This window comes from Eretmochelys imbricata, chromosome 2 (genome assembly GCF_965152235.1).
Source record: "Eretmochelys imbricata isolate rEreImb1 chromosome 2, rEreImb1.hap1, whole genome shotgun sequence".
NCBI lineage: Eukaryota > Metazoa > Chordata > Testudines > Cheloniidae > Eretmochelys > Eretmochelys imbricata.
Genome location: NC_135573.1, coordinates 56338425 through 56365599, shown reverse-complemented (window position 1 = coordinate 56365599; position 27175 = coordinate 56338425). Strand labels below are relative to the sequence as shown.

Here is a 27175-nt window from a genome sequence, read left to right as displayed (position 1 = left end):
CTGGGGAAGCATTCAAGTTGAGTAGCATCAAAACAATCCCTCCCCACCCCCACTGAGGTTTAGTGTTCCCAGAAGATAAGGGATACTCCCCTCATGGACTATAGGAAGGTTGGAGATAGGATGTTTAACAAGATTGTAATAGTAGCCTTTTTTCCCCCTAGGCATCAAAACAGCTTCCTTAAAGACAGATGGCAACCCACTCCCCGAAAGGGAAACCTCTGATAATCTGAAGCAACACCAGATCCAGGACACTGATCTAAATCATAGGTTGTAGCTCAGAGCACTCCTTATGCCTTTAGAACTTCAGTGAGCAATATCAGCTTGAAATTCAAAACAAAGAAGATAAAGTGTTGTTCCCTCAAGATTCTGCTGTGTCACCATGGAGGCACACAATATAGTTCAGATATGCGTGGTTTTATGGGCAAAATAGTCACTGTTTTAGACTTATTATGCCTGTCAAGGTTCCTCCCCCACTCTGAACTCTAGGGTACAGATGTGGGGACCTGCATGAAAAACCTCCTAAGCTTATCTTTACCAGCTTAGGTCAAAACTTCCCCAAGGTACAAAGTATTCCACCCGTGGTCCTTGGAATGGCCGCTACCACCACCAAACTAATACTGGTTACTGGGGAAGAGCTGTTTGGACGCGTCCTTCCCCCCAAAATACTTCCCAAAACCCTGCACCCCACTTCCTGGACAAGGTTTGGTAAAAAGCCTCACCAATTTGCCTAGGTGACTACAGACCCAGACCCTTGGATCTTAAGAACAATGAACAATCCTCCCAACACTTGCACCCCCCCCTTTCCTGGGAAATGTTGGATAAAAAGCCTCACCAATTTGCATAGGTGACCACAGACCCAAACCCTTGGATCTGAGAACAATGAAAAAACATTCAGTTTTTTACAAGAAGACTTTTAATAGAAAATAGAAGTAAATAGAAATGAAGAAATCCCCCCTGTAAAATCAGGATGGTAGATATCTTACAGGGTAATTAGATTCAAAAACATAGAGAACCCCTCTAGGCAAAACCTTAAGTTACAAAAAGATACACAGACAGAAATAGTTATTCTATTCAGCACAATTCTTTTCTCAGCCATTTAAAGAAATCATAATCTAACACATACCTAGCTAGATTACTTACTAAAAGTTCTAAGACTCCATTCCTGGTCTATCCCTGGCCAAGCACAGCATACAGACAGACACAGACCCTTTGTTTCTCTCCCTCCTCCCAGCTTTTGAAAGTATCCTGTCTCCTCATTGGTCATTTTGGTCAGGTGCCAGCGAGGTTACCTTTAGCTTCTTAACCCTTTACAGGTGAGAGGAGCTTTCCCCTGGCCAGGAGGAACTTCAAAGGGGTTTACCCTTCCCCTTATATTTATGACACGCCCCCCAAATCTCAGCTAGGGTGAAACACTGGCTGGGATTTCTTCCTGGAGCTCTAGGAAAAACAGAGTTAATAAGACACATGCATCTCTAAATATACTACCAAGTACATAAAGACTAACAATATTTTCCACATCTTAAGGATGATTTTAACCAGTTGATTCTGGGAAACTTTCACGGGAGAGTGCATCAGCCACTTTGTTAGAAGCTCCTGAGATGTGTTGGATGTCGAAATCAAAATCTTGGAGAGCTAAACTCCACCGAAGAAGTTTTTTGTTAGTTTCTTTGACTGTGTGAAGCCACTTCAGTGCAGCATGGTCGGTTTGCAGGTGGAAACGCCGTCCCCAAACATATGGGCGTAGCTTTTCCAGAGCGTAGACAATGGCATAACATTCTTTTTCAGTGACTGACCAGTTGCTTTCCCTCTCAGACAGTTTTTTGCTGAGAAACACTACAGGGTGGAATTCTTGATCAGGTCCTTTTTGCATTAAAACTGCTCCCACACCACGCTCGGATGCATCTGTGGTTACTAGGAACGGTTTGTCAAAGTCTGGGGCCCTTAGTACAGGGTCAGACATGAGTGTCGCTTTAAGCTTGTTAAAGGCCTTCTGACACTTTCCGGTCCACTGAACAGCATTTGGCTGTTTCTTTTTGGTTAGGTCTGTCAGTGGGGCAGCAATTTGGCTGTAGTGCGGTACAAATCGTCTGTAATAACCGGCCAAGCCTAAGAAGGATTGAACCTGTTTCTTTGACTTTGGGACAGGCCACTTTTGGATAGCATCCACTTTGGCCTGTAGGGGGCTGATAGTTCCTTGACCCACCTGGTGTCCAAGGTAAGTCACTCTGTTTAGGCCTATTTGACACTTCTTAGCCTTAACAGTTAGTCCTGCCTCCCTTATGCGCTCAAGGACTTTTTGTAGATGTTCCAGGTGGTCTGCCCAGGAATCCGAAAATATGGCCACATCGTCAAGGTAGGCAACTGCATATTCTCCTAATCCCGCTAGGAGACCATCTACAAGTCTTTGGAAAGTGGCGGGTGCATTTCGCAGCCCGAAAGGGAGTACATTAAATTCATACAGCCCGAGATGTGTGATGAAGGCTGACCTTTCCTTGGCAGATTCATCTAGCGGTACCTGCCAGTACCCCTTTGTTAAGTCCAAGGTAGAGATGAACTGGACCCGTCCCAGTTTCTCTAACCGTTCATCTGTGTGTGGCATTGGATAGTTGTCTGGGCGAGTTACAGCATTTAGCTTACGGTAGTCCACGCAAAAACGTATTTCCCCATCTGGTTTGGGAACTAGAACCACTGGAGATGCCCATGCACTTTCAGAGGGGCGGATTACACCCATCTGTAACATATCCTGGATCTCCCGTTCTATAGCAGTTTTAGCTTGAGGAGACACCCGGTAAGGTTGGACTCTAATCGGATGAGCATTACCTGTGTCAATGGAGTGGTATGCCCGTTCAGTCAGTCCTGGGGTGGCTGAGAACGTTGGTGCGTAGCTAGTGCACAGCTCCTGGATCTGCTGTCGCTGCATACGCCCAAGGGTCATGGAGAGGTTCACCTCTTCCACACCACCAGCACATTTCCCTTCGTAGTAGACACCTTCAGGCCACTCAGCATCATCTTCTCCCTGGGCTGTAAACTGACAAACCTTTAATTCTCTGGAATAAAAGGGCTTTAGAGAATTAATATGGTACACCTTAGGCTTTCGGTTGGAGGTGGGGAATGCTATGAGATAATTAACAGCTCCCAGGCGCTCCTGGACCGTGAATGGCCCTTCCCACGATGCTTCCATTTTATGGGCCTGGAGCGCCCTTAAGACCATGACCTGGTCTCCTACTTTGAAGGAACGCTCTCTGGCATGTTTATCATACCAGGCTTTTTGCTCTTTTTGAGCATCCTGTAAGTTTTCTTTAGCAAGGGCTAAAGAGGTTCGGAGGGTGTTTTGTAGGTTGGTTACAAAGTCCAGAATGTTAGTTCCTGGAGAAGGTGTAAATCCCTCCCATTGCTGCTTCACCAACTGCAATGGCCCCTTAACCTCACGGCCATATACAAGTTCAAATGGGGAAAACCCTAAACTGGGATGTGGTACAGCTCTGTAGGCAAAGAGCAACTGCTGCAACACTAGGTCCCAATCATTGGAGTGCTCATTTACGAATTTACGTATCATGGCCCCCAAAGTTCCATTAAACTTCTCCACCATGCCATTTGTTTGATGGTGGTAAGGAGTGGCAACCAAGTGATTTACCCCATGAGCTTCCCAAAGGTTTTTCATAGTTCCTGCCAGGAAATTAGTCCCTGCATCTGTGAGGATGTCGGAGGGCCAACCTACCCTGGCAAAAATGTCTGCTAGTGCCTGGCATACACTTTTAGCCCTGGTGTTGCTTAGAGCTACTGCTTCCGGCCATCGGGTGGCAAAATCCATGAAAGTCAGTATGTACTGCTTTCCTCTGGCTGTCTTTTTCGGAAAAGGACCCAGAATATCCACAGCTACTCGCTGAAATGGAACTTCAATGATGGGGAGTGGTTGTAGAGGGGCTTTGACCTGGTCTTGGGGTTTTCCCACTCTTTGGCACACCTCACAAGACTGGACATAGGTAGAAACATCCTTGCCCATTCACTCCCAGTGGAATGACCCCCCCAAACGGTCTTTGGTCCTGTTCACCCCAGCATGGCCACTAGGGTGATCGTGGGCTAAGCTCAAGAGCTTGGCCCGGTATTTAGTTGGAACTACCAACTGTCTCTGAGGATGCCAGTCTTCCTGGTGTCCACCAGAAAGAGTTTCCTTGTATAAAAGTCCTCTTTCTACAACAAACCTGGATCGATTAGAAGAGCTGAGAGGCGGTGGGTTGCTCCGTGCCGCTGTCCAAGCTCTCTGGAGGCTTTCATCTGCTTCCTGTTCGGTCTGGAACTGTTCCCTTGATGCTGGAGACATCAGTCCCTCATTGGATTGTGGACCTAGGCTTGGTCCCTCTGGAAGCAATATAGGGGATGGAGCTGTTTCTGTTGACTGTGAACCGCTCTCCGCTGGTGCACTATGTTGGGATTCAGGCTCCGGCTGAGCCTCTTGTGTAGGGTTATCGGCTGCTGCCAGTTCAGGTTCAGTGGGGCCCTCTGGTGTTGAGGTTGCAAGTACTGGATTCAGTGCTGACACAGGGTCTGGTGTTGGTTGTTCGGCTGGTTCCGGTTCTGGGACTGGTTCCGTCTGGGTCTCTGGGACTGGATCCACTACTGCTGTTGCAGACATTGGCCTAAGGTCCAGGTCCATCACCTCTGACTGGGTCCTGATAGCAGTTTCCGGAACAGAGCTAGGCCTCACGGCTTGTTTAGCCTGGCTGCGGGTGACCGTTCCCACCCTCTTGGCCTGCTTCACATGATTGGCCAAGTCTTCCCCCAACAGCATGGGGATGGGATAATCATCATAGACTGCAAAAGTCCACATTCCTGACCAGCCCTTGTACTGGACAGGCAACTTGGCTGTAGGCAAATTGAAAGAGTTGGACTTGAAGGGTTGAATCGTCACTTGGATCTCTGGGTTGATTAAATTGGGGTCCACTAAGGAAGCATGGATAGCTGACACTTGTGCTCCGGTGTCCCTCCACGCGGTGACCTTCTTCCCGCCCACACTCACAGTCTCCCTCCGCTCTAAGGGTATCTGGGAAGTATCTGGGCCTGTGGACCTCTGGTGTGATTCCGGTGCAATGAACTGTAATCTGTTGGGGTTCTTGGGGCAGTTGGCCTTTACATGCCCCAGCTCGTTACATTTAAAACATCGTCCAGCTGACGGGTCACTGGGGCGAGGAGGGTTGCTGGAGAACGGGGTGGCAGGACGATAAGGGGTCTGGAGGGTTCTTTGGGAGGTAGGTGGGGCCTTGGGCGGCCCCCGGTAATAGGGTGTGGTCTGGGGTGGTCCCTTCTGGTCTCCGCTCCAACTGCGACCAGTTTTCTTCTTCTCTGCCACCTCCACCCATCTGGCTCCAATCTCTCCTGCCTCGATTACAGTTTTGGGTTTCCCATCTAGGATGTATCTTTCTATTTCCTCAGGAACACCCTCTAAGAACTGTTCCATTTGCATTAGGAAGGGCAAATTTACTGGAGATTCAACACTTGCTCCTGATATCCAGGCATCCCAATGTTTCACAATGTGGTAGGCATGTCGGGTAAATGACATGTCTGGTTTCCACCTTAGGGCTCTGAACCTCCGACGAGACTGCTCGGGTGTTATCCCCATTCTGACTCTCGCCTTGGATTTAAACAGTTCATACTTGTTCATGTGTTCTTTAGGCATTTCAGCTGCCACCTCAGCTAAGGGTCCACTGAGCTGCGGCCTCAGCTCTACCATGTACTGGTCAGTAGAGAGGTTGTATCCAAGGCAGGCCCTTTCGAAGTTTTCTAGGAAGGCCTCAGTATCATCGCCTGCCTTGTAGGTGGGGAACTTTCTGGGATGGGAAGTGGTACTTGGAGAAGGGTTACTAGGGTTTGTTGGGATATTCTGCTGAGCCTTTATCTTCTCCATCTCCTCCACATACTTCCTCTCTTTTTCCTTCTCCTCCAGTTCTTTGTCCCTCGCTTCCATAGCTCTCCTGTGAGCAGCCGCTTGGTGTTGTTCTGCCTCCCTTTCTTGTTCCTTCTTCAGCTGCATGAGTTCTATCTGTCTTTCATGTTCCCTTTGTCTTTCCTCAGCCTGAAATTTGGCTAATTCGAGCTGTAGTCGAGCCGCGGATTTTGCCATTCTAGCCTCTCTGTTTTTAACTAACTTTACACCCGAGGTTTAGAAATAAACAAACAAAACTTGGCTGTAAACTTTTGCTGTGCTGGAATAGAATACCTATTCTCTGATAGTGATTGTCAGCCTACAGAAAAAGACAATTCCCTTGTCTCTGCTCTGGGCCCAAATTAAAGCAAAAAACCTCCAACTACTTGGAAACCTGCTTACCCAGCCCAAAGAAAAAAAAATTCCCTTTCAAACCTGTGCTCCTTGTAAAACAAAAAAAATCAAAATCCTAAAAAAAACACCCTGCCACTTTTGTCTCCAGGCAAATGGGTAGAGCACACCCCCCCTATTTACTTTTTGGAAGAAAAGAAAAAAAAAAAACTCTGGGTTGGAAGACTGTGAATTTCCCTGCAGGAGTTAAGTACCCTGCCTCCAGGCAAAGAAAACCTGCAATTCACAAAGATAATCCCCTTTTGTCTCTGCTTGGCCACAAAGCAGAGAAAAACAATCTGCTTTCAGTTTCAACTGCTTTCTGGACTTCCTTTCCAAAGGAAAAAATAATTTCTTTTTAAAATCTGTATTTCTAGTTCAAAAAATCTCAACTGGATCTCAAAATGATTTCAGGTTAATCCCACCACTATGCCACCATGTCAAGGTTCCTCCCCCACTCTGAACTCTAGGGTACAGATGTGGGGACCTGCATGAAAAACCTCCTAAGCTTATCTTTACCAGCTTAGGTCAAAACTTCCCCAAGGTACAAAGTATTCCACCCGTGGTCCTTGGAATGGCCGCTACCACCACCAAACTAATACTGGTTACTGGGGAAGAGCTGTTTGGACGCGTCCTTCCCCCCAAAATACTTCCCAAAACCCTGCACCCCACTTCCTGGACAAGGTTTGGTAAAAAGCCTCACCAATTTGCCTAGGTGACTACAGACCCAGACCCTTGGATCTTAAGAACAATGAACAATCCTCCCAACACTTGCACCCCCCCCTTTCCTGGGAAATGTTGGATAAAAAGCCTCACCAATTTGCATAGGTGACCACAGACCCAAACCCTTGGATCTGAGAACAATGAAAAAACATTCAGTTTTTTACAAGAAGACTTTTAATAGAAAATAGAAGTAAATAGAAATGAAGAAATCCCCCCTGTAAAATCAGGATGGTAGATATCTTACAGGGTAATTAGATTCAAAAACATAGAGAACCCCTCTAGGCAAAACCTTAAGTTACAAAAAGATACACAGACAGAAATAGTTATTCTATTCAGCACAATTCTTTTCTCAGCCATTTAAAGAAATCATAATCTAACACATACCTAGCTAGATTACTTACTAAAAGTTCTAAGACTCCATTCCTGGTCTATCCCTGGCCAAGCACAGCATACAGACAGACACAGACCCTTTGTTTCTCTCCCTCCTCCCAGCTTTTGAAAGTATCCTGTCTCCTCATTGGTCATTTTGGTCAGGTGCCAGCGAGGTTACCTTTAGCTTCTTAACCCTTTACAGGTGAGAGGAGCTTTCCCCTGGCCAGGAGGAACTTCAAAGGGGTTTACCCTTCCCCTTATATTTATGACAATGCCAGATGCTGATCTCAGTTACATCAGTTTTCTATAAGCGTAACTTCAATAACAACTCCCTGACTTCAATAACAACTCCTGGTTCTCACTAGTGTAAGATCAGAATCACACAATCATCTCCGACTACAGTATAACAGAATTCATGCCCCCTTTCCATTAAAAGATGCATTGTTTCTCCCCAAATCATGTGATTATGTGAGACTCTCAGTTTTCATTTTCCAAAAAGTAAATTTCTAACCCTCACAGAACCACCACCCCCTAGACCCCTAGCCGTACCCCTTTGCTGTCTGCAGTGCTAGAAATCAGATTATGCAGGGTCCTAGCATGAGTAGGCTAAGACGCAGGGCTCCCTGTACCTTCTTGTTCACCACACCACATTATTTATCTTTGCAATCACACTTGTGGTGCTGTATTTCCAATATGCAAATACTACGGTAACTAATTACAGAAAAGGTAAATGTCAGGACTTTAATGGTATTTCAGTATTCACGTTTCAGACTGACATCTCACTTTTACAATATGCTAGTTTGTTTTACTGCTTTACTCCCTTTTCATTCTCCCTCTAAACTACAGTATAACAGCTAGAATGTTTTGACACCTGCTGGTGTCTGTGTAAAATGAGTGCAATATTTAAATGTGAAAATAGGTACATCTAATGTTCAGTTGGAATGTCAGAGGCATCATGCTAGGGGGCAAGCTAAAATTGTTTCATTTCATAATTGTAAATTGCACCCCACATTGTCCCGGTATGTACTGAGTAGGAGGCAAGAGTTTGAGGACTAAAAATTTAAGAGCCTGATCCAAAGACTCACAGAGATTTCAATGGGCTTAGGCCTCAGGAGAATCAGATAGGATCTGGCTAAACGAGAAAAGACACAATGATCAGTTGTTTAAGGAGAAACATTTCAGACGGGAGACTTTAGCCTTCACTCTGTTTCTCTTTCTTAAAGAAAATTGTTGATATCCCAAGTGCAGTCATGCATACCTTGCTGACAGACTGCTTGCTTATCACACATACAGTTCTAGCCAAGAAGAGGGTAAAATTACATTTTCCCACAATATCTTTTTTTCCCCAAGACAATTCAATGCAATGAAAGGCTGTGTCTTAACTAGAGTCATGGAGATTGAGACTATCTCATGCTTCATTATCTTTCAGTAATACCTAATAGGACTCTATGGAGATGCTGGAAACCGAATAGGCTTGGGCAACTGAGAAATTGCTATAACGGAGACAACAATGTTGAGTTTGTTTTCTTTTAAACAGGCATAAACCCAGTATTATTTTGAATAATGGCTCTTGGAGAGGGATATATAAATATTATTATGGGCATGCCTTGTTTATTATTGTTAATGACACATGATAATAAGAAATGGTGCTCTATCAGTCATAGCTATGATATACTGGAAATATTTAAATATAACACTGCCGCGTACTGTGAGGTTCAGAACTGGATGATACCAGACAGAAGTGATCTATTTGAGCAACATTCAGAACTTTCAGCCTGAAACTGGATATGTTAAAATTCATGCACCTTTGAGGAGATTCACAGGTGCACAATTCAACATAATACCCTCTGCAGATCCTATGCTGTATTGCGGCTGATGTGGGATACTTAAAATTTGGTCAAAATCTTTGAATATTACAGTCCCTTAAAACAAAGCTTTTTAAGAAAAGGAACAGAAATTAAAATATACATCTCACATGTCTGGAAATGTTTATAATGGATTAGGAAACTTAAAATCAAGATTCATAAAACCTGCTCTTTCTATCTCTAACTACACAGGTTGTAAATGTTCCCACACAAGAGACTGACTCAGCAAAAACTTTCTAAAAACTATTATGTGACCTACCTGCCTATGAACTTTCCTCTTCTGTTCTCTTGCTGGCCGTAATCCTGCCTGCAGAATTGAGCATGAATGACATAGCCTTGCATCACGAATGTCACAAGGACTAGGGGAGGAATCCTTCCACCCAGATCATAGATGGGCAGTAAACTGCTCTACTGTTGCACTTCATCCAAATGACTGAAGTAGCCACCATATTCTGGCAAACACACCTTTGTAGGAGGTTTGACAGAAGGATACATATAGTTGAGATCCCCTGAAGAACTGAGTGCTAAGATGTACAAGGGGCATGCACCCCCTGCAGACTCGATCATAGAATATCAGGGTTGGAAGGGACCTCAGGAGGTCATCTAGTCCAACCTCCTGCTCAAAGCAGGACCGATCCCCGACTAAATCATCCCAGCCAGGGCTTTGTCAAATCTGACCTTAAAAACTTCTAGGGAAGGAGATTCCATCACCTCCTTAGGTAACGCATTCCAGTGTTTCACCACCCTCCTAGTGAAAAAGCTTTTCCTAATACCCAACCTAAATCTCCCCCACTGCAACTTGAGACCATTACTCCTTGTTCTGTCATCTGCTACCACTGAGAACAGTCTAGAGCCATCCTCTTTGGAACCCCCTTTCAGGTAGTTGAAAGCAGCTATCAAATCCTCCCTCATTCTTCTCCTCTGAAGACTAAACATCCCCAGTTCCCTCAGCCTCTCCTCATAACTCATGTGTTCCAGTCCCCTACTCATTTTTGTTGCCCTCCGCTGGACTCTTTCCAATTTTTCCACATCCTTCTTGTAGTGTGGGGCCCAAAACTGGACACAGTGCTCCAGATGAGACCTCACCAATGTCGAATAGAGGGGAACAATCACGTCCCTCGATCTGCTGGCAATGCCCCTACTTATACATCCCAAAATGCCATTGGCCTTCTTGGCAACAAGGGCACACTTGACTCATATCCAACTTCTTGTCCACTGTAACCCCTAGGTCCTTTTCTGCAGAACTGCTGCCGAGCCATTCGGTCCCTAGTCTGTAGCGGTGCATTGGATTCTTCCGTCCTAAGTGCAGGACTCTGCACTTGTCCTTGTTGAACCTCATCAGATTTCTTTTGGCCCAATCCTCCAATTTGTCTAGGTCCCTCTGTATCCTATCCCTACCCTCCAGCGTATCTACCACTCCTCCCAGTTTAGTGTCACACTGTCCTTCCTTCTCTTGTACAGTAAGGTGAAAGAGTTCTTTTGCAGAGGGTCTCTACACCTGTGGAGTAGGGGGTCAAGATTTGCCCCACACAACTGGAACAAAACAGTTGTAAAATGGAAATTCTTCTTGATGAGAAATGGATCCTTTTACACCCCCTTTACACCAAAATCAAGCCATGTTAAATAACATTACTTTTGATCTCCAGGTACGCAATGAAAAAGAACAGAACGGGGAGTAATGGTCTCAAGTTGCAGTGGGGGAGGTTTAGGTTGGATATTAGGAAAAACTTTTTCACTAGGAGGGTGGTGAAACACTGGAATGCATTATTTAGGGAGGTGGTGGAATCTCCTTCCTTAGAAGCTTTTAAGGTCAGGCTTGACAAAGCCCTGGCTGAGATAATTTAGTGGGGGATTGGTCTTGCTTTGAGCAGGGGGTTGGACTAGATGACCTCCTGAGGTCCCTTTCAAACCTGATATTCTATGATTCTATGATCTCAGGCTGATAGAATCCTTGTCCAGGGGGCCAGGATTCACACTGACAAACGTTAGCATTTACTGTTTGGCTATGAGGGCCCCTTCTGTCTCCCAATCTTGGGAGCTTCTAGCACTGCTCTTTCTGTAGGCTTCCATACTCCCTATTATCCTCCTCTAACCTATTTAATTTTGACAAAGTCCCTGTTTCCAAGTTCTTACCTTACTCACTCATGGAGAGGTATTAACTGGGCCTATTCAAAAATATTACTGTTATGATTATTGGATGTGACCAAACAGCTTGAGCAAATCAAAGCCTACTAAAAATTTAAAGCACGTATATATATTCAAAGAAATGCAGTCCTTTCAAGAGATTTGGTTCTCTGACTTTATTCGAACCCATGATGTGTGATTGTGTTCAAAATTTAGATTACTTTTTCTCTGTCCATACGCCTTTCTACACTTTTTTGCTTTACATATACCAGTATATAATCCAAAATTAACAATTATAAAAGAAACTTAGAAAATCAAATTTAAATAATTATTTGACCTTTCATTGTTTTTGAAGTCAGAAAGCTAATAAATAGTTACATAACAGTTAAATTAATGTCACTTTGTACTTTAAAGAGACAAAACTGCTTACCTAAATTGTTCATGTGAAAGACTGTACTGTGTTTAAATCAGTGATTCTCCTAGATCAGTGGTCAGCAACCCACTGACCGCGATCGACTGCTTGATCATGGGGACTCTCCCAGTTGATTGCAATCTCCGGTGGTGTAGCGGGGCTGCTGCTAAGGCCAGCTCCCTGCCTGCTGCAGCCCCACGCCACTTCCAGAAGCGGCCAGCACGTCCCTGCGGCCGTGGGGTGAGGAGGGGGTCTCTGCATGCTGCTCCTGCCTGCAAGCACTGCCCCTGGAGCTCCCATTGGCTAGGAATGGGGAACTGTGGCCAATGGGAGCTTTGGGGCCGTGCCTGCAGAGAGGGGCAAGCGTGCAGATCCATGTGCCCCACGCCCCCTCTCAGGGGCTCCAGAGGCATGTTGGCCCTTTCTGGGAGTGGTGCGGGGCCAGGGTAGGCAGGGATGTTGTGGTACAGGAGAGAGTGCGGGTGCTGGCTCTGGGAGGGGGGGTCAGGGCTGGGGTAGGCAGTTGGGGTGCAGGGTATGGGGTGCTGGCTCCAGGAGGGGGCTCACGGCTAGGGGTTGGGGTGCGGCCTCCCGCTGGGTGGCACTTACCACGGGCAGCTCCCAGGCGGCGCTGCAGCCTTCTCCTGCACCCGAACACCCTCCCAGAGCTTGCACCCCTGACCCCCTCCTGCACCAAGCCCCTACCCCAGCCCTGACCCTCCTCTCGAGCCAGCACCCCAAACCCTCTGCCCCAGCCCTGACCCTCCCCCCAAGCCAGCACCCCAACCCCCCTGCCCCAGCCCTGACCCTCCTCCCAGAGACAGCACCCCATACCCCCTCCTGCACCCCAAGCCCCTGCCAAAGCCCTGACCCCCCCTCAGAGTTACCACCCTGTACCTGCTCCTGCACCACAAACCCCTGCCCCAGCTCTGACCCCCCTCCCAGAGCCAGCATCCTGCCCCTCCCTGCACCCCAATCCCCTGCCCCAGGCTCAGCTCAGAGCCTCCTCCCACACTACAAACCCCTTGGCCCCATCCCAGAGCCGCACCCCTTCCCGAACCCCAACCCCATCACAGCCCAGTGAAAGTGAGTGAGGGTGGGGAAGAGTAAGGGACGGAGAGAGGGGGGATGGAATGAGCGGGGCAAGGCTTTGGGGAAGGGGTGGGGTAGATCCTGGGTTGCCCTTAAATTCAAAAAGTGATCTTAGACATAAAAAGGTTGGAGACCACTGTCCTAGATACACGCCTTTACTGCCACATTTGAAATCATTGGGAGCACTTCCAGGATGTGACCATATACCGATCTTGGGAAAATACACACACAAGTAGGGTAGAAATAGGGATAGTGCATCCTGTATTTATATTATATATAAACGTAAACTAGAAAGGTTTTGTCAAAACAAAACTGCTCATTATAATCATGAGGATGTACTGTAGTTTGAGATGTAATAATGAATTTCTTTGCTTTGGCTCAGGCTGCAAAAAAAAAAAAAAAGTTACGTTCCAAGACTATAAGAATAAAGCATGCTGAGACAAAAAAATAAACTCATTTTAAAATAAAATTTCAGAAGATCATGAAATGTGTGGTTTCCCATGTATTGTCTCAGCACATATATCCCAGAAATTGTTCTGAGCTTATGGTCTGGAAATGAGTGTAGTTGCAGGTACTGGAAGGCACACACAACTATGGAGCCAGGATGCTAAGCTGCCTTATTTCCAGCGGTTGGTGACTTTTGGTAAGGAAAGAGGGAATAGGTTGATGGTAAGAAAAGGTCACAGGGTGAGGGCGCTGGGAGATTGTGGGAAGGCACTGAAGAACTCATGGCTTTCAACTGCAGGGTTACAACACACTAAATGATACCTTGAATGGGAAGCTCACTTGAGGTCTGCCTTACTCCCTGAACCATGTTAGCTAACTCATGTGATTTCAACCATATCCCATAAATGAGAGAGGAAGGTTTTTTGTCTTGATAGCAGGACAAGTTAGTAGGAAAATTGAGCTATAATTTGTGTTAACCTGCGAGTGAAGACAAGCCCTAGAACAGAGGTCCCCAAACTGTGGGGCATGGAGGAACATTCGGGGGAGCGCGGCTGAGGCTTGGCCTCGCGCCTGCCATGGCCCCAGCCTCAGCCTCTTTACCCCTGTCTGTGTCACAGCCTTCCGGAGCCGAGGCTCTGCTCCCGGCTCTGCCAGGAGGGAAGCAAGGGGGAGGGGAAGGGCAGACAGGAGTAAGGTGGGGCATGAGGTTAAAATTTTTGGGACTTCTGCCCTAGAAAGAATCGAAGAGCTGTAACTCTTGACTAAGGGGGAATATGATAGAGGTCTATAAAATCATTAATAGTAAGGAGAAAGTGAATAGGGAAGTATTATTTACCACTTCACATAACACAAGAACTAGGGGGTCACCCGATGAAATTAACAGGCAGCAGGTTTAAAATAAACAAAAGGAAGTACTTCACACAACACACAGTCAACCTACGGAACCTGTGTCAGGGGGACGTTGTGAAGGCCAAATGTCTGACTGGATTCACAAAGAATAAGTTCATGGAGGATAGGTACATCAATGACTTTTAGCCTAGATGGGCAGGGACATGACCCTATGCTCCAAGTGTCCCTAAACCTCCAACTGAAGTCTTTAAACCATGATTTGAGGACTTCAATAGCTCAGACATAGGTGAGAGGTTTTTTTGCAGGAATGGGTGGATGAGATTCTGTGGCCTGCGTTGTGCAGGAGGTCAGACTAGATGATCATAATGGTCCCTTCTGACCTTAGTATCTATGAATCTATGAACTGCCAGAAACTGGGATTGAAAGACAGGGGGCGGATCACATGAAATTGCTTTGTTCTGTACATTCCCTCTGAATCATCTGGCACTGGCTGCTGTCAGAGACAGGATACTGGGCTAGATGGACCACTGATCTGACCGAGTATGGCTGTAATGTTCTTATTGGACAGGTAAGAGACCAGATAATATTCTGAAAATACATATTAACACTAGATAAAAATCTGTTACCCACCTTTTCGTATCTGTTGTTCTTCACGATGTGCTGCTCATGTTCATTCCATTCTAGGTGTGCATGTGCCCACGTGCGTGGTTGTCGGAGATTTTTACCTTAGCGGTATCCATAGGATCGGCTGTGATGCCCCCTTGAGTGCCGCGCTCATGCTAGGGACATAAATAATGTGTAAAAACAATAACCGTGTATCTGATTAAAATTCTATCGGTTACACGGTTAAACGTTTAACCCGGGAACTAGGAATGTGGGGCAGCGGAGGTGTTGCAGCACTTCAACGTTTTACACGGAGCTCCACTGCTGGCCCCACACCCGGGATCCTGGCTGCCGACCCGCGCCCAAGGTCCTGGCTGCCAGGACCTCTGGTGCACCAGGATGCATGGCACAGGCAGCAGCAGACAACCAGGTGCACGGGGTTGGCAGCCAGGACCCCGGCAGAATTTAATCGTTAACAGAAAAGCTTAATGCTTATCGGTTATCCGGTTAAACTTTTACATCCCAGGCTCATGTGTCAGTATATCTGGCGCTGCTGGCCCTACGCCCTCTCAGTTCCTTCTTGCCGGTAACTCCAATAGAGGGCAGGGGAGCGGGTAATGGAATGGACATGAGCAACACATCTTAAAGAACAGTTACGAAAAGGTAGGTAAGTGGTTTTTCTCCTTCGAGTGCTTGCTCATGTCGATTCCATTCTAGGTGACTCACAAGCAGTGTCCATGGAGGTGAGCTCAGAGTTCATCGTCAGGCAGCTTGCAGCACTGCTCTGTCAAAGCCAGTGTTGTCTTGAGTTTGCTGGGTAAGTGCATAATGAGACATGAATGTGTGGACAGACGACCAGCTAGTGGTCCTACAGATCTCTTGGATTGGCAACTGGCCCAGCAAGGCCGCTGACAACACTTGTGCCCTAGTCGAGTGTGCCGTCATGATTGCTGGCGGAGGAACTTTTGCCAGCTCACAGCAGATGCAGGCCGTGATCCAGGACGAAATCCTTTGAGCAGACATTGGGCGACTTTTCATTTTGTCTGCCACAAACAACTGCGTTGACTTACGGAACGGCTTCGTTCTATCTATGTAGAAGACCTACTTCTGATGTTCAGGGAGTGCAGCCTGCGTTCCTCATCTGACATATGAGGCTTTGGAAAGCGGATGAGTAAGTATATGTCCTGTCCTGTGTCGTATGAAACAGGGAAACTATTTTAGGCAGAAACACCGGGTGCGGTCGCACCTGGATCTTATCCTTGTAGAAGACCATATAGGGTGATTCTGAACCACCCTGATCTCAGACACCCTGTGGGCCGACGATATTGCAACCAGGCATGAAACCTTCCAGGAGAGAGGAGAAAGCCAAAAGCTCAAAGGGAGGCCCCAGGAGCCTCGACAGCACGAGATTCAGGTCCCAGGGAAGGACGGGATCCTGGACGCGTGGGTACAGATGTTCCAGACCTTTCAAAAACTGGCCCATAATATCGTGAGCAAAGATCGACCTGACTTGGAACAGAAAGTGGAAAGCTGAGATAGTGTCTAGGTGGACGTTGATCAATGTCAGGGACAAACCTTGGAGTTTGAGATGCTGCAGATAGTCTAGGATCTCCTGCAGCGAGGCCCGGACATGCCGTTCCGAGGCCCAGCCATGAATCTTTTCCACTTGGCGAGGCAAGTTGTGCTGATGGAGGGGTGTTCCGCTACCCAACAAGACCTGCTGAACCCAGGCCGAGTATTCCCATTCGTCCGCATTCAGCCATGCAGTAGCCATGCGGTCATGTGCAGTGCCGCCAAGTTTGGGTGCAGCCACGTGGCCCAACAACTGCAGCAGATGAGAGCGGTGGTGAGCGGGTGGTTCTTCACATGGGAGATCAGGTCCGACATGACTTGAAAACGCACTACTGGAAGGAACTGCCCCAATGAACTGTATTCGTTGCATTGGCCTTCAGGTGGATTTTTTCTTGTTTATTAACAGGCCAAGGTTGCAGCAGGTGGAATGCATCAGATCGAGGCTCCTCTGCACTTGTTCCCGAGATCTGCCCTTGATAAGCCAGTTGTTGAGATATGGGAAGACCTGGACCCCTTGCCATCTCAGGTAAGCAGCCACTAGCGCCATACATTTTGTGAACACCCTTTGGGCCGATGAGAGGCCAAAGGGCCGTGCCATGAATTGAAAATGGCATCTGTCCACTATGAAACAGAGGAAACGTCTGTGACCTTGGAATATGGAAATAAGCGTCCTTCAAGTCGAGGGCGGCGTACTAGTCTCTCCGATCCAGGGAAGGCATGATGGAGGCCAGGGAGACCACGTGAAACTTCAACTTCCTGAGAGACTTGTTGAGGTGATGCAGGTCCAGAATGGGTCTGAGGCCCCCTTTTGCTTTTGGGATTAGGAAGTACTGGGAATAGAACCCCTTTCCTTTCATGTCCCGAGGGACCTCCTCCTCCACCCAGCCCCCCAAAACGCAGGAAGTTTCTGACCTCTTGAACGAGGAATTCCTTGTGAGAAGGGTCCCTGAAGAGGGATAGGGGTGGGAGGTAGGAGGGAGGTGCAGCCAAGAATTTCAGGGTATAGCCCCGAGATGCTATGTCCAGCACTCAGCGGTCTGAGGTGACCTGCAACCTGGCCGAATGGTAGGGACAAAGATGTTTGAGGAAAGAACAAGGTGGATCTGGGGAGCTGACTGGGGCGTTGCTCTCGAGCACACCTTTAAAATGAGCACTTCTGGCCCCCAGGATACTTTGCCGGGCTGGGCTGTGCCGGTGAGTGGGAGGAGAAAGGGTGGCAACAACTCAAGTTCATGTCTCTATCCTTTCTCCTTGCAGACCCCTGATAAGACTACCAAGGCCTTGGTGGTGGGGGCGCTGGAACTGTTTCCTTGCAGACTGCGGCATATGCATACCCAGCGAGTGAAGGGTGGCCCAAATGTCCTTTAACAAAGTGGTCTCCAAACTTTTTGGCTTGCGCACCCCCAGGGCAAAGACCGGAAGACCTGCCGCAGATGCGCTGCTGATAGAAAAAGACCGGAAGACCTGCCGCAGACGTGCCGCCAACGGAACAGGACCGGAAGACCTGCCGCAGACGTGCCACCAGAGGGGAACACCAGCTGTGGACGTGCAGAGCTGCTACCAAAGAAAAAAGCGGTGGAGTGCCGTCCAGTGGTGCTCCTGCTGCTGTGCACCCCCTGGGATCATCTTGCGCATCCCAGTTTGGAGACCACTGCTTTAACACATGCAGCCTCGCATCTGTTTACTCCGCAAAGAGACCTTTCCCATCGAATGGGAGATCCTGGATTGAGGTCTGCATTTCTTGGGACAGGCCAGTGGTCTGAAGCCAGGAGTCCCATAAGTTAAAACTATACCTGCCCAAGAGGCCTGGTGGTTCACTACCTGGAATTGCAGGCTGGCTGTTGAATAAATTTTCCTCTTGAAAAGTCTTTTGACCTCTTTATTTCTGGGAACAGAACTGGTGTGTCCCTGCTTGTCCTTTTTGTTGGCAGCAGAGACGACCAGTGAGCCCAGAGGTGGGTGCGTATATAGGTACTCAAATCCTTGGGCCAGGATTAAGTATTTCTTTTTGGCCCTTTTGGAGGTGGGAGGGATGGATGATGGGGTTTGCCAGAGGGCAATTTTCAGGACTCTGTCATGCACTGGTAGTGTCACACCGGCAGGGGTAGAGACCGAGAGCACACTGAACAAGGTGTCTGCTTGCTCAGCCATCTCCTCCACCTCTAGGCCCAAGTTCTTGGCCACCCATCGAAGCAGGGCCTGGTGTTCCTTAAAATCATCCAGCAGGCTGGCCCTTGAGGATCCCCTGTCCACCTTGTCCGGGGACAAAGACGATGATTGTACAGCTGGGGAGGCCACGGGACATTATCCCCCGTGGGGTTTTGGGGTGGGTACTGTCTCCGCTACCCCAACCTCCGAGTGCATTTCATGCACTGATACTGGTGCTGTCAACTGTTGCTCTGAGGTGGTGGCAGATAAGCACTGCGAAGCGGGCATCGGCATCACCGGCATGCCCCATGCACTCCAATACGGCCACTGGCTGTGCTGCCAAGGTGGAGTGGCCTCTGGTGCCCAGTTGTGCCAGTGGAGTCTCGCCAGTGCCGGGGGAACTGGTATCGCAGTGCTCCCATGGGGCAGGCTACAGAGATCTGCACCAGGAGGACACTGGCGGCAGGGCAAACGGTGCCTGTAGTATGGTGACAGGCGCCTCCCCCAGGTGATCTGTGTCAAGATGGTGGGGACCGTGAACGCACTGCCGGTGACCAAGGGTGAGCCCCAGAGGATCTGGGCTGTGACGCTGGAGATCTGCGGCACAGAGATGGAGAGTGCTATCTTGGCTCAGGGGGATCAGCGGCCCTCCATTGTCCTCTGGGGCGTCTTGGAGGCTGGCTTGCCCTTGTAGGGAGCCTTTGCTGCGTCCTGTGGCACACGCGGTGCCAACAGCATGGGCAGAGGCCTCTGCTCTCTTGGCGCCAGGGGGAGCTTGGGAAGGTGTCGATGTTGCCACAAATTTGGGTCCCCTACTACTCCTGGGAGTCGGTGGTGGATCCTTTAAGGAGCTAAGGGCCCTGACTGGGGAGGCACGTCCACATGGCTCCAAAGTGGCCAGGCTGCCTGAACTGGGTCTTTTGCCCCATGCTGCATGGCCTTTTTTGCCCGGCGCTGGGGAGCCGTGCTTCTTAGTTTTCTTTTTGGGCACCGGCAACGGGGAGTGGTGCTGGGGGTGTGCTGTGCACTGAGGGTGTGCTGTGCACTGAGGCTGAGGTACCAGGGATCGAGTCTGGCTGGGATGGCTCAGAAGCCAGTCGGAGGGCAGCCTCTATGAAGAGAGCCCACAAACAAATAGCATGCTCTTTCTGAGTCCTGAGTCGAAAGGTTTTACAAACACAACACTTGTGATTCACATGTGATTCCCTCAAGCACTTGAGGCAGCTGCCGTGGGGAGCACTCACAGGCATAGGCTTGTTACAGTCTGTGCAGGGCTTAAACCCCAGAGACCGGGGCATGCCCAGTCTGGGGTGAAGTCCCCAGTGGGACTCTGACTTCTAACTACACTTAACAACTACTTACCACTAACTACTATGAACAACTATTTACACGGCCCTAAGGCTCGGTGTCATAGAATCATAGAATATCAGGGTTGGAAGGGACCTCAGGAGGTCATCTAGTCCAACCCCCAGCTCAAAGCAGGACCAATCCCCAATTTTTGCCCCAGATCCCTAAATGGCCCCCTCAAGGATTGAACTCACAACCCTGGGTTTAGCAGGCCAATGCTCAAACCACTGAGCTATCCCTCCCCCCCGTCAGAAGAGATGAAACTGCTAGCCCTTGCTATACAAGCAAAGGTGTTCCAATTAACCACCACGGCGGTAAGAAGGAATTGAGAGGGTGTGGCGCCTGATACTTCGACGCATGAGCGCAGCACTCAAGGGGGGGTGTGTGTGCCACAGCTGACCCTACGGATACCGCTACGGCAAAAATCTCCAATGACTGTGCACATGGAATTGACATGAACGAGCACTCGAAGAAGAACTGAAGTTCTTTTTGGTCTACATGTTTTTGAATTGTTTTTATTTTCATCAATTACTTTTTAAATAACCGTTGAAGGACACCTAATATATGGTAAACATTCCAGTGCTTCTTGTTATCCCCTCTCCACCAAATGGCCAATGAATATGTGCTGTGAACGGGCAGATCTACAGGTGGGAAATTGAAGTGGAGCAATTTCTGTGATACTTTGAGTACAGGGACTAACACATTTGTGTAAGGGTCAGGCACAATCTAGCCCTCTGTTTTTACTTAGTTCTTAGTTCAGGCAAAGCTGTCATTGACGTCCCAAGATTCAGTAATGATTTCAGGATTTGGCCTGTAATGAACATGGCATAGAAATAACTCTGAAAATTCAGTTGTATTATGTTCTCTAAAGACAGAGTAAGACTTACTCTAACTTCAAACTTAAGGGAGATGCTCAGACACAGCATACTCCTATAAAATCTTGACACTGACACTTCAATAATGAAAGGTTTTATAGGAAGCACTATTTGTTACCAAATGATAATACAATAAAAACAAAACCCTCTTGAACAATAAGTGCTCTTCATTGCCTACACACAACTATGGTTTCTGAGTAAGTGATTAAATTAAAAATGGGATGAACTTTTTAATTTAACAAAGAACTCTTTTCTTTAAAAAATATAACAAGGAAAATATCCCCCAAACAAAATAAAACCAATCAAAATTTTACCTGGTTGGTAGAAACTTGGTGAAAGTTCTCTGGCAACTGCTCTTGCAATATCACTTTCCTGGCGAGCAGCCTGAGCAGCCTGATCCGCAGCATCAGCTTTAGCTCTTGCATGTGCAGTTCTATACAGAGCAGAAAAGGGTTTATATGCACAGATGCCGTTTCATTAGTTGCATTAATACACCCGAGAGCAAAGTATTATTGTCTTTGGAAAAGAAATGATGAAGCATAGCCAGAAAATTATGCCTGTTGATTGTGAATAACTGCAAAACAGCAAACCTTCATACAAGTTATCATGACCCATGAAGTCTACACAAAATAATATTGGGACAATTATTGGTCTGCTATAATCAGTCTAGTTTGGAAGTGAATGGAAAATATCTTTGTTTGATGCTTTGGGGGATTTTTCTTCAGTCTGCTGAGCTGAAATTTGTATAAAGGTGGTTTTAATGAAGTACAGTCAGTAGGAAATATGGCCCAGCCTTAACAGGTGGCATCATGCGAAGACAAAGCTGATCAGTTGCAAGGTTTTCTTGCCAGTGAACTCAAACAAGCAAATTTGTATTCATTTATTAAGAAAGATGGCAATACAAGCAAATACAATATAATGATTGCATACATTTACTTTTGATGAAAATATCATGCAAATTTATAAATAGATGCCAGTTTAAGCCTTGGTGTTGCAAAGTTTAGAGATCTAAAATAAACTGTTCCTAATAGATGCTAAAGGGCTTTTTACAGTACACCCACATTCTTCACTTTGAAAAATTAAAAAAATGTAACTGGCTTTGACAGAGGACATAACTGATCATACAGGTACAAAAGTACCATAATGGAAAAGAGATCTAGAAAAAATCATTAATGCAGTCAGAGAATCCTGATAAAACTTCCCCCAACATTTCAGCAACCACAAACAGCTTTACAAACCAAAATTATTAGAACTAGAAAAATATCCACCTCCAAGTACATGGGATGTCATCCAGATTATACCAACTATAATTGTACAGAATGTAATTTTCTTTTATGTAACTCCTTTTACATTTAAGAGATCTTGAAGTGCTTTGCAAAATAATGAATTATATTCAGCTAGTGTAATCACTATGTAGGCTGGGGTGGCCCCATGCCGCTCTTCAGAAGTTAACATGCAGCGGCTCCGGGGGCTGCTTTCCAACTTTCCAGTGTGCCGGGGGGTGCTCCCTTCTCAACCCCTAGCTCTGCCACGGGCCCTGCCCCAACTCCACCCCTTCTCATGCCCTCCCCTGAGCCTGCCACGCCCTTGCTTCTCCCTCCCCGCCCCCCCAGACTCCTGCATGCCACAAAACAGCTGATTGGGAGGTGCGGGGAGGGAGGGGGAGGCGCTGGGAGCAGGGTAGGGGAGCTAATGGGGGGCTGTTGACGAGTCACTGTGGCTCTTTGGCAAGGTACATTGGTAAATTCTGGCACCTTCTCAGGCTCAGGTTGGTCACCCCTGATGTAGGCAAATGAAGACAACATCCTGAACTCAACCTCCCCCCTCCCGCCCCCCGCAGGTAACAGAAGAGTTTAGTAGTGCCCATGATAAAAAAAAAATGTTGCTTATTTACTACAAAAATGTAATTATAGTATAAATATATAAACAAGCTAGATAAATGAGTAACTATGGTATTTTTGTGTCTAATATGGCAGTATGTATGAATAAAAAAACCTTCTGAAAAGAATTAAAGACACTACCACTGTTGGTATGGAAGTTCATAGAAACTAGTGGCATCGATTTTAAGACCACGGTGACCATTATGATCATCTACTTTGACCTTCTGTGTAACGCCATTCATAGACATTCACTTGGCAATTCCTGTATCAAGCCTGTTATTTCTGGATCAGCTAGAGTGTACTCTTTAGAAAGGCACCCACATTTGATTTAAAAACTTGAAGTGATGGAATATCTAACACATCCCTAGGTAAATTGTTCTAATTGTTAATTATCCTCACTGTTAAAAATGTGTGGCTTATATATAGTCTGGTTTCCAGATGCTGGATCTTGCTCATGCCTTTGCCTATTAGTACAGGGCTCTTTTGTCTATCAGAAAGCTGTCCTTTTAAACATCTGAGGCCAAAATGTTTCCTAAAACACAATCATTAAAGACGATCAATTAAGCTATTCCAGTGGCAGTCGAACTACAGTCCTCTTGTACAATAAATATAGATCTACAGAAATGAGCATATATTATATACTCTGTGACTGTTCCTAGACCTGAGGCCCCCTAAATATCTACAGTTTGCATATTGGGGAAGTCAAGGAAATCACAGAAATGTAGGGCTGGAAGGAACTTCAAAGGCCATCTAGTCTAGCCCCCTGCACTGAGGCAGGACCTGAGAATCCCTGACAGGTGTTTGTCTAACCTGTTCTTAAAACCCCACAATGATAGAGATTCTACAACCTCCCTTGGAAGCCTATTCCAGTGTTTAACTATCCTTATAGTTAGAAAGTTTTTCCTAATATATAAAGTAAATCTCTGTTGCTGCAGTTGACATGGAGAACAACTGATCATCATTCTCTTTATAATATCAATAGTTCAGTTTTACTGTACTTGCTTTTATTACAAATTATATTTGGATTTAAATCAAAGGGTTTCAGTTTGAAAGAAGCCTTGGCTTTCTAAACTGTGGGTGCAACTAATGCCATTAGATGTATTCTTGCTTTTTTGATTCACTAGGGTAGTTAAATATCTAAATGACATCAGTTACACCCACAGAACTGTGGGCACAAAATCAGAGGCTTTTCAAAATCAGTTCCATTGGTACAATCCTACAGATGTCCATCTGCTTATACCTGAAAAGTGACTTAAACGAGGTGTACTGTGGGCTGAAAAGCTTAAGCAAAATTAATTGGCATTCTGCACTAATCCTAAATGTGCTTTACATGTAGTGCCATATGTCTTCCATGCATCAGCTATTAGGGATCCAAAGCATACTGTATAACATTTATCTCAATTTAAATTCCATTTAAAACTCTCCATTATTTTATTTCTCCACAATATCCTCCTGTATGTTTACAATACCTGCCAGTTGAGGGTCATCTATAAATGTGATCAATGTACAATTTACTGTACTTCTCCAGCACATTATTAAAGATACTGATCTCAAAACAAACCTTTCTAGTAATCAGCTTTCTCCCCAGTATAAGACAAACCATTAATTATTCTATTTGAGCATGAGCTTTCGTGAGCTACAGCTCACTCACGAAAGCTCATGCTCAAATAAATTGGTTAGTCTCTAAGGTGCCACAAGTACTCCTTTTCTTTTTGCGAATACAGATTAACACAGCTGTTACTCTGAAACCTGTCATTAATTATTCTGTTTTCCATCTATCAGAAATTTTTGAATAAACACTATAATATTCTTAGTAACCAGATAGCACAGGGGTGGGCAACATTTTTGGCTTAAGAGCCACATTGGGGTTCCGAACCTGTATGGAGGGCTGCTGCCCGGCAGGAGATCACAGCCCTGCCGCCCAGAGTGCTGGTGACATGGCGAGCTGAGGCTGCGGGGGAGGGGGGCAGGGGCTAGCCTCCTCAGCCAGGAGCTCAAGGGCCGGGCAGGACGGTCCCGTGCGCCGGATGTGGCCCGGGGACTGTAGTTTGCCACCTCTGATCTCGTATGTCTGACTTAATCAGTTCTTAATGAACCTGTGCTCTTTATCAATCATGTGGCTCCTCCTAATTGCTTTCAAGCTGTTTCTTGATTCTCCTAAATAATGAGTAACATCACTTTCTTGAAGGTTATTATTCTCTTTCTAATTACAATCTTTGGAAAAACAAATGCCAAGCTTAGAGCTCAGAGTTCCGTGTCGTCAATAACAGTAGGTCCTGCTCTCACTAATTTCCTCTTTTCATGGAAGAACCTTTTAACATTTGCTTTTTTCCTTTTACCCATTTAGTGCCGAATGCTGCAAAGCTCTGTGTAAACAAAACTCCCGTAGAAAGCAACAGTACATCCACAAATTGCAAGGTGTGAGGGTCATGATGAATGACGAAATGAAATATTAAGGGAATCAATCACTTACATTTTATTTTACATATTTTTTTCTGACGTTACAACACACTTAAGCTATTCTACACAGGTTGTCATACTAACCTCATTACCACAGTATCTGAGTACCTTCCAATAGAGCATTAAGTGACGTGATTAACATCTATCATGCATGATTTGTTCTCTCCCCAATGGGAAAAAAGTGCAGGCAGAGCAGTGTTTTGTTATGGTAGGATTTTTTTTTTTTTTTTAAAAAAATGCATATTCTGCTATATGGAGTTACCAAAGGGTTGATGGCTCCATGCCCAGGTAGACCGAATAACTTTAATCCAGACAGGAGGTGACAAAGGTGTGTATAACTGATGACCGAACACTGTCTGCCAAGATGAGAGAGACTCTCCTAAGCAACTGGAAATGAAAGAAAGTATTACTCATGGAGTCTGATATGTAAGAGCTTTGCATCAGTGAGGAAGTTCAATATTTTTTCAAAATGTTATCAAAATGATCATTGAAATTTATCATTTGAGAACTTGTTTTTGTATTTCAAAAAACAATTGTAAAACAAAAAAAATGGCAATTCCAGGGGGGGGGAAGGGGAAGGGGGAATACTCCCTTCCCCCAGCTTTTAGTTAGAAAACCTTCAACTAGATCTGCCCATGGATGGATTCATTCAGACAAATCACTTAAGAAAAGTACCTAAGAAGGGTCCATACCTCCCATCTCCTCTATGGTGGAATCTGGTCCACTAGAATAATCCATTTAACTTTTAGGGCATAAAAGTCTGCAGTGTTACACATGCCTGAGAAGTGAACTATTCTCATATGATGTTACAGTCAAATAGACAGTGTACATGTTGTATATTTGTGCTCCCTTCACCTGAGGCTGATTATTAGAACAAATTAAATTTTACACTAATAACTTGACCAGTTAGAGCACATTTCAGATGCCAAGGATTTAGGCCAATTGTGTGAAAAATAAATCTGCATTATTTGTGTAATGTGCAAATATGCAAGGGTGGATTGATTTAATCACCAATTTTGATGATGATTTAAAGAAGAAAACTTCTTCTTTAAAAATTGTAACTGTTTATTAAAAAAACCAAAAACCTGTATTTAATTTAAATCAAAATAATCGGATTTTAAAAAAACTAATTTTTTTTAAATTGATTTTTATCCACCTGAAATATATCAGAAATATTTTGCTATTTTTATTAGTTTTGCAGTATGAGATGTCTAAATGCAGTATTCAAAAATACTGTTAAGAGTATGTCGTGGATTTTTAACAGGAGACTTTGATTCTCATCATGGTCTCATTTGATTACACTTCTGATATAACTGAATAGTCTGAATTCCATAGATGTACATGATGTAAGCAAAAATATCAATATACAAAGGCTTACTTTAAAGAAAAAACTACAGTTGGATTACATGGAGGCATCATGCTCATTTGCCACCTTTCGCTTCACATAGCTATGGAACGTAAATATATTCCAGCACTGGTTGTTGCTCAGAATAAAAATAGCATGCAGTGAAATCCTAATAGCAAATGTTGATAGATAGGACACACTGCAAAACAACACAGCACATGAGCTGAGATAGTTGTGGGGTGGACGTTAAGGAATAGAGTGTACAATAGAGGCAGACCCATTGTGAGACCCAAAACAACCCATTGTGAGACATAATTAGAGAATTTATAGGACTAATATGGATGTTCAGAGCCCTGGAAAGGAAAGAGTAGCTAACATTTGTTTAAATAATGGACACATTGACATTATGAATTCATATTATTCAAAAGACTAAAATCTATAGAGATCTTAGTACCGCTGAAGTCTTTTCAAAAGTTCTTCAGTATCTCTCTGTTTAAAATCTTAAGGACTTCAATAGATTTTTTTTTTTTTAAAAGAAATCATCTTTTTGCAGTTCATGTCCCTTATTGAGTGGTCTTAAATTCCACACTAATTTGATTGTGAATTACTCTTAATTTACCCTTTCCTTTTCTGCACTCATTCATGTTCCTTAGTCAGGTACAAAATGCCTAGAAAGAGGTTAATAAACCCCCCCCCCCATTTGTTTTTCTGTACTTTACAGTTACCATATCAGTTTTTTTAGTTCAAATGT

The 27175-nt window shown here is 45.6% G+C and overlaps 1 protein-coding gene across 8 annotated transcripts in view; it reads right to left on the bottom strand.

Annotated features, from left to right (window-relative positions):
* JPH1 (junctophilin 1) overlaps nt 1–27175 on the bottom strand; it is a 146551-nt gene that overhangs the window by 55510 nt on the left and 63866 nt on the right. For all 8 annotated transcript variants that reach the window (XR_013345123.1, XM_077810116.1, XM_077810115.1 and 5 more), the window contains exon 3: nt 21054–21172. Coding sequence is in view for 7 of the 8 variants with exons in the window: in XM_077810116.1 (XP_077666242.1) it covers nt 21054–21172 (119 nt within the window). In the remaining variant the exon portion in view is untranslated. The remainder of the gene's footprint in view (nt 1–21053; nt 21173–27175) is intronic.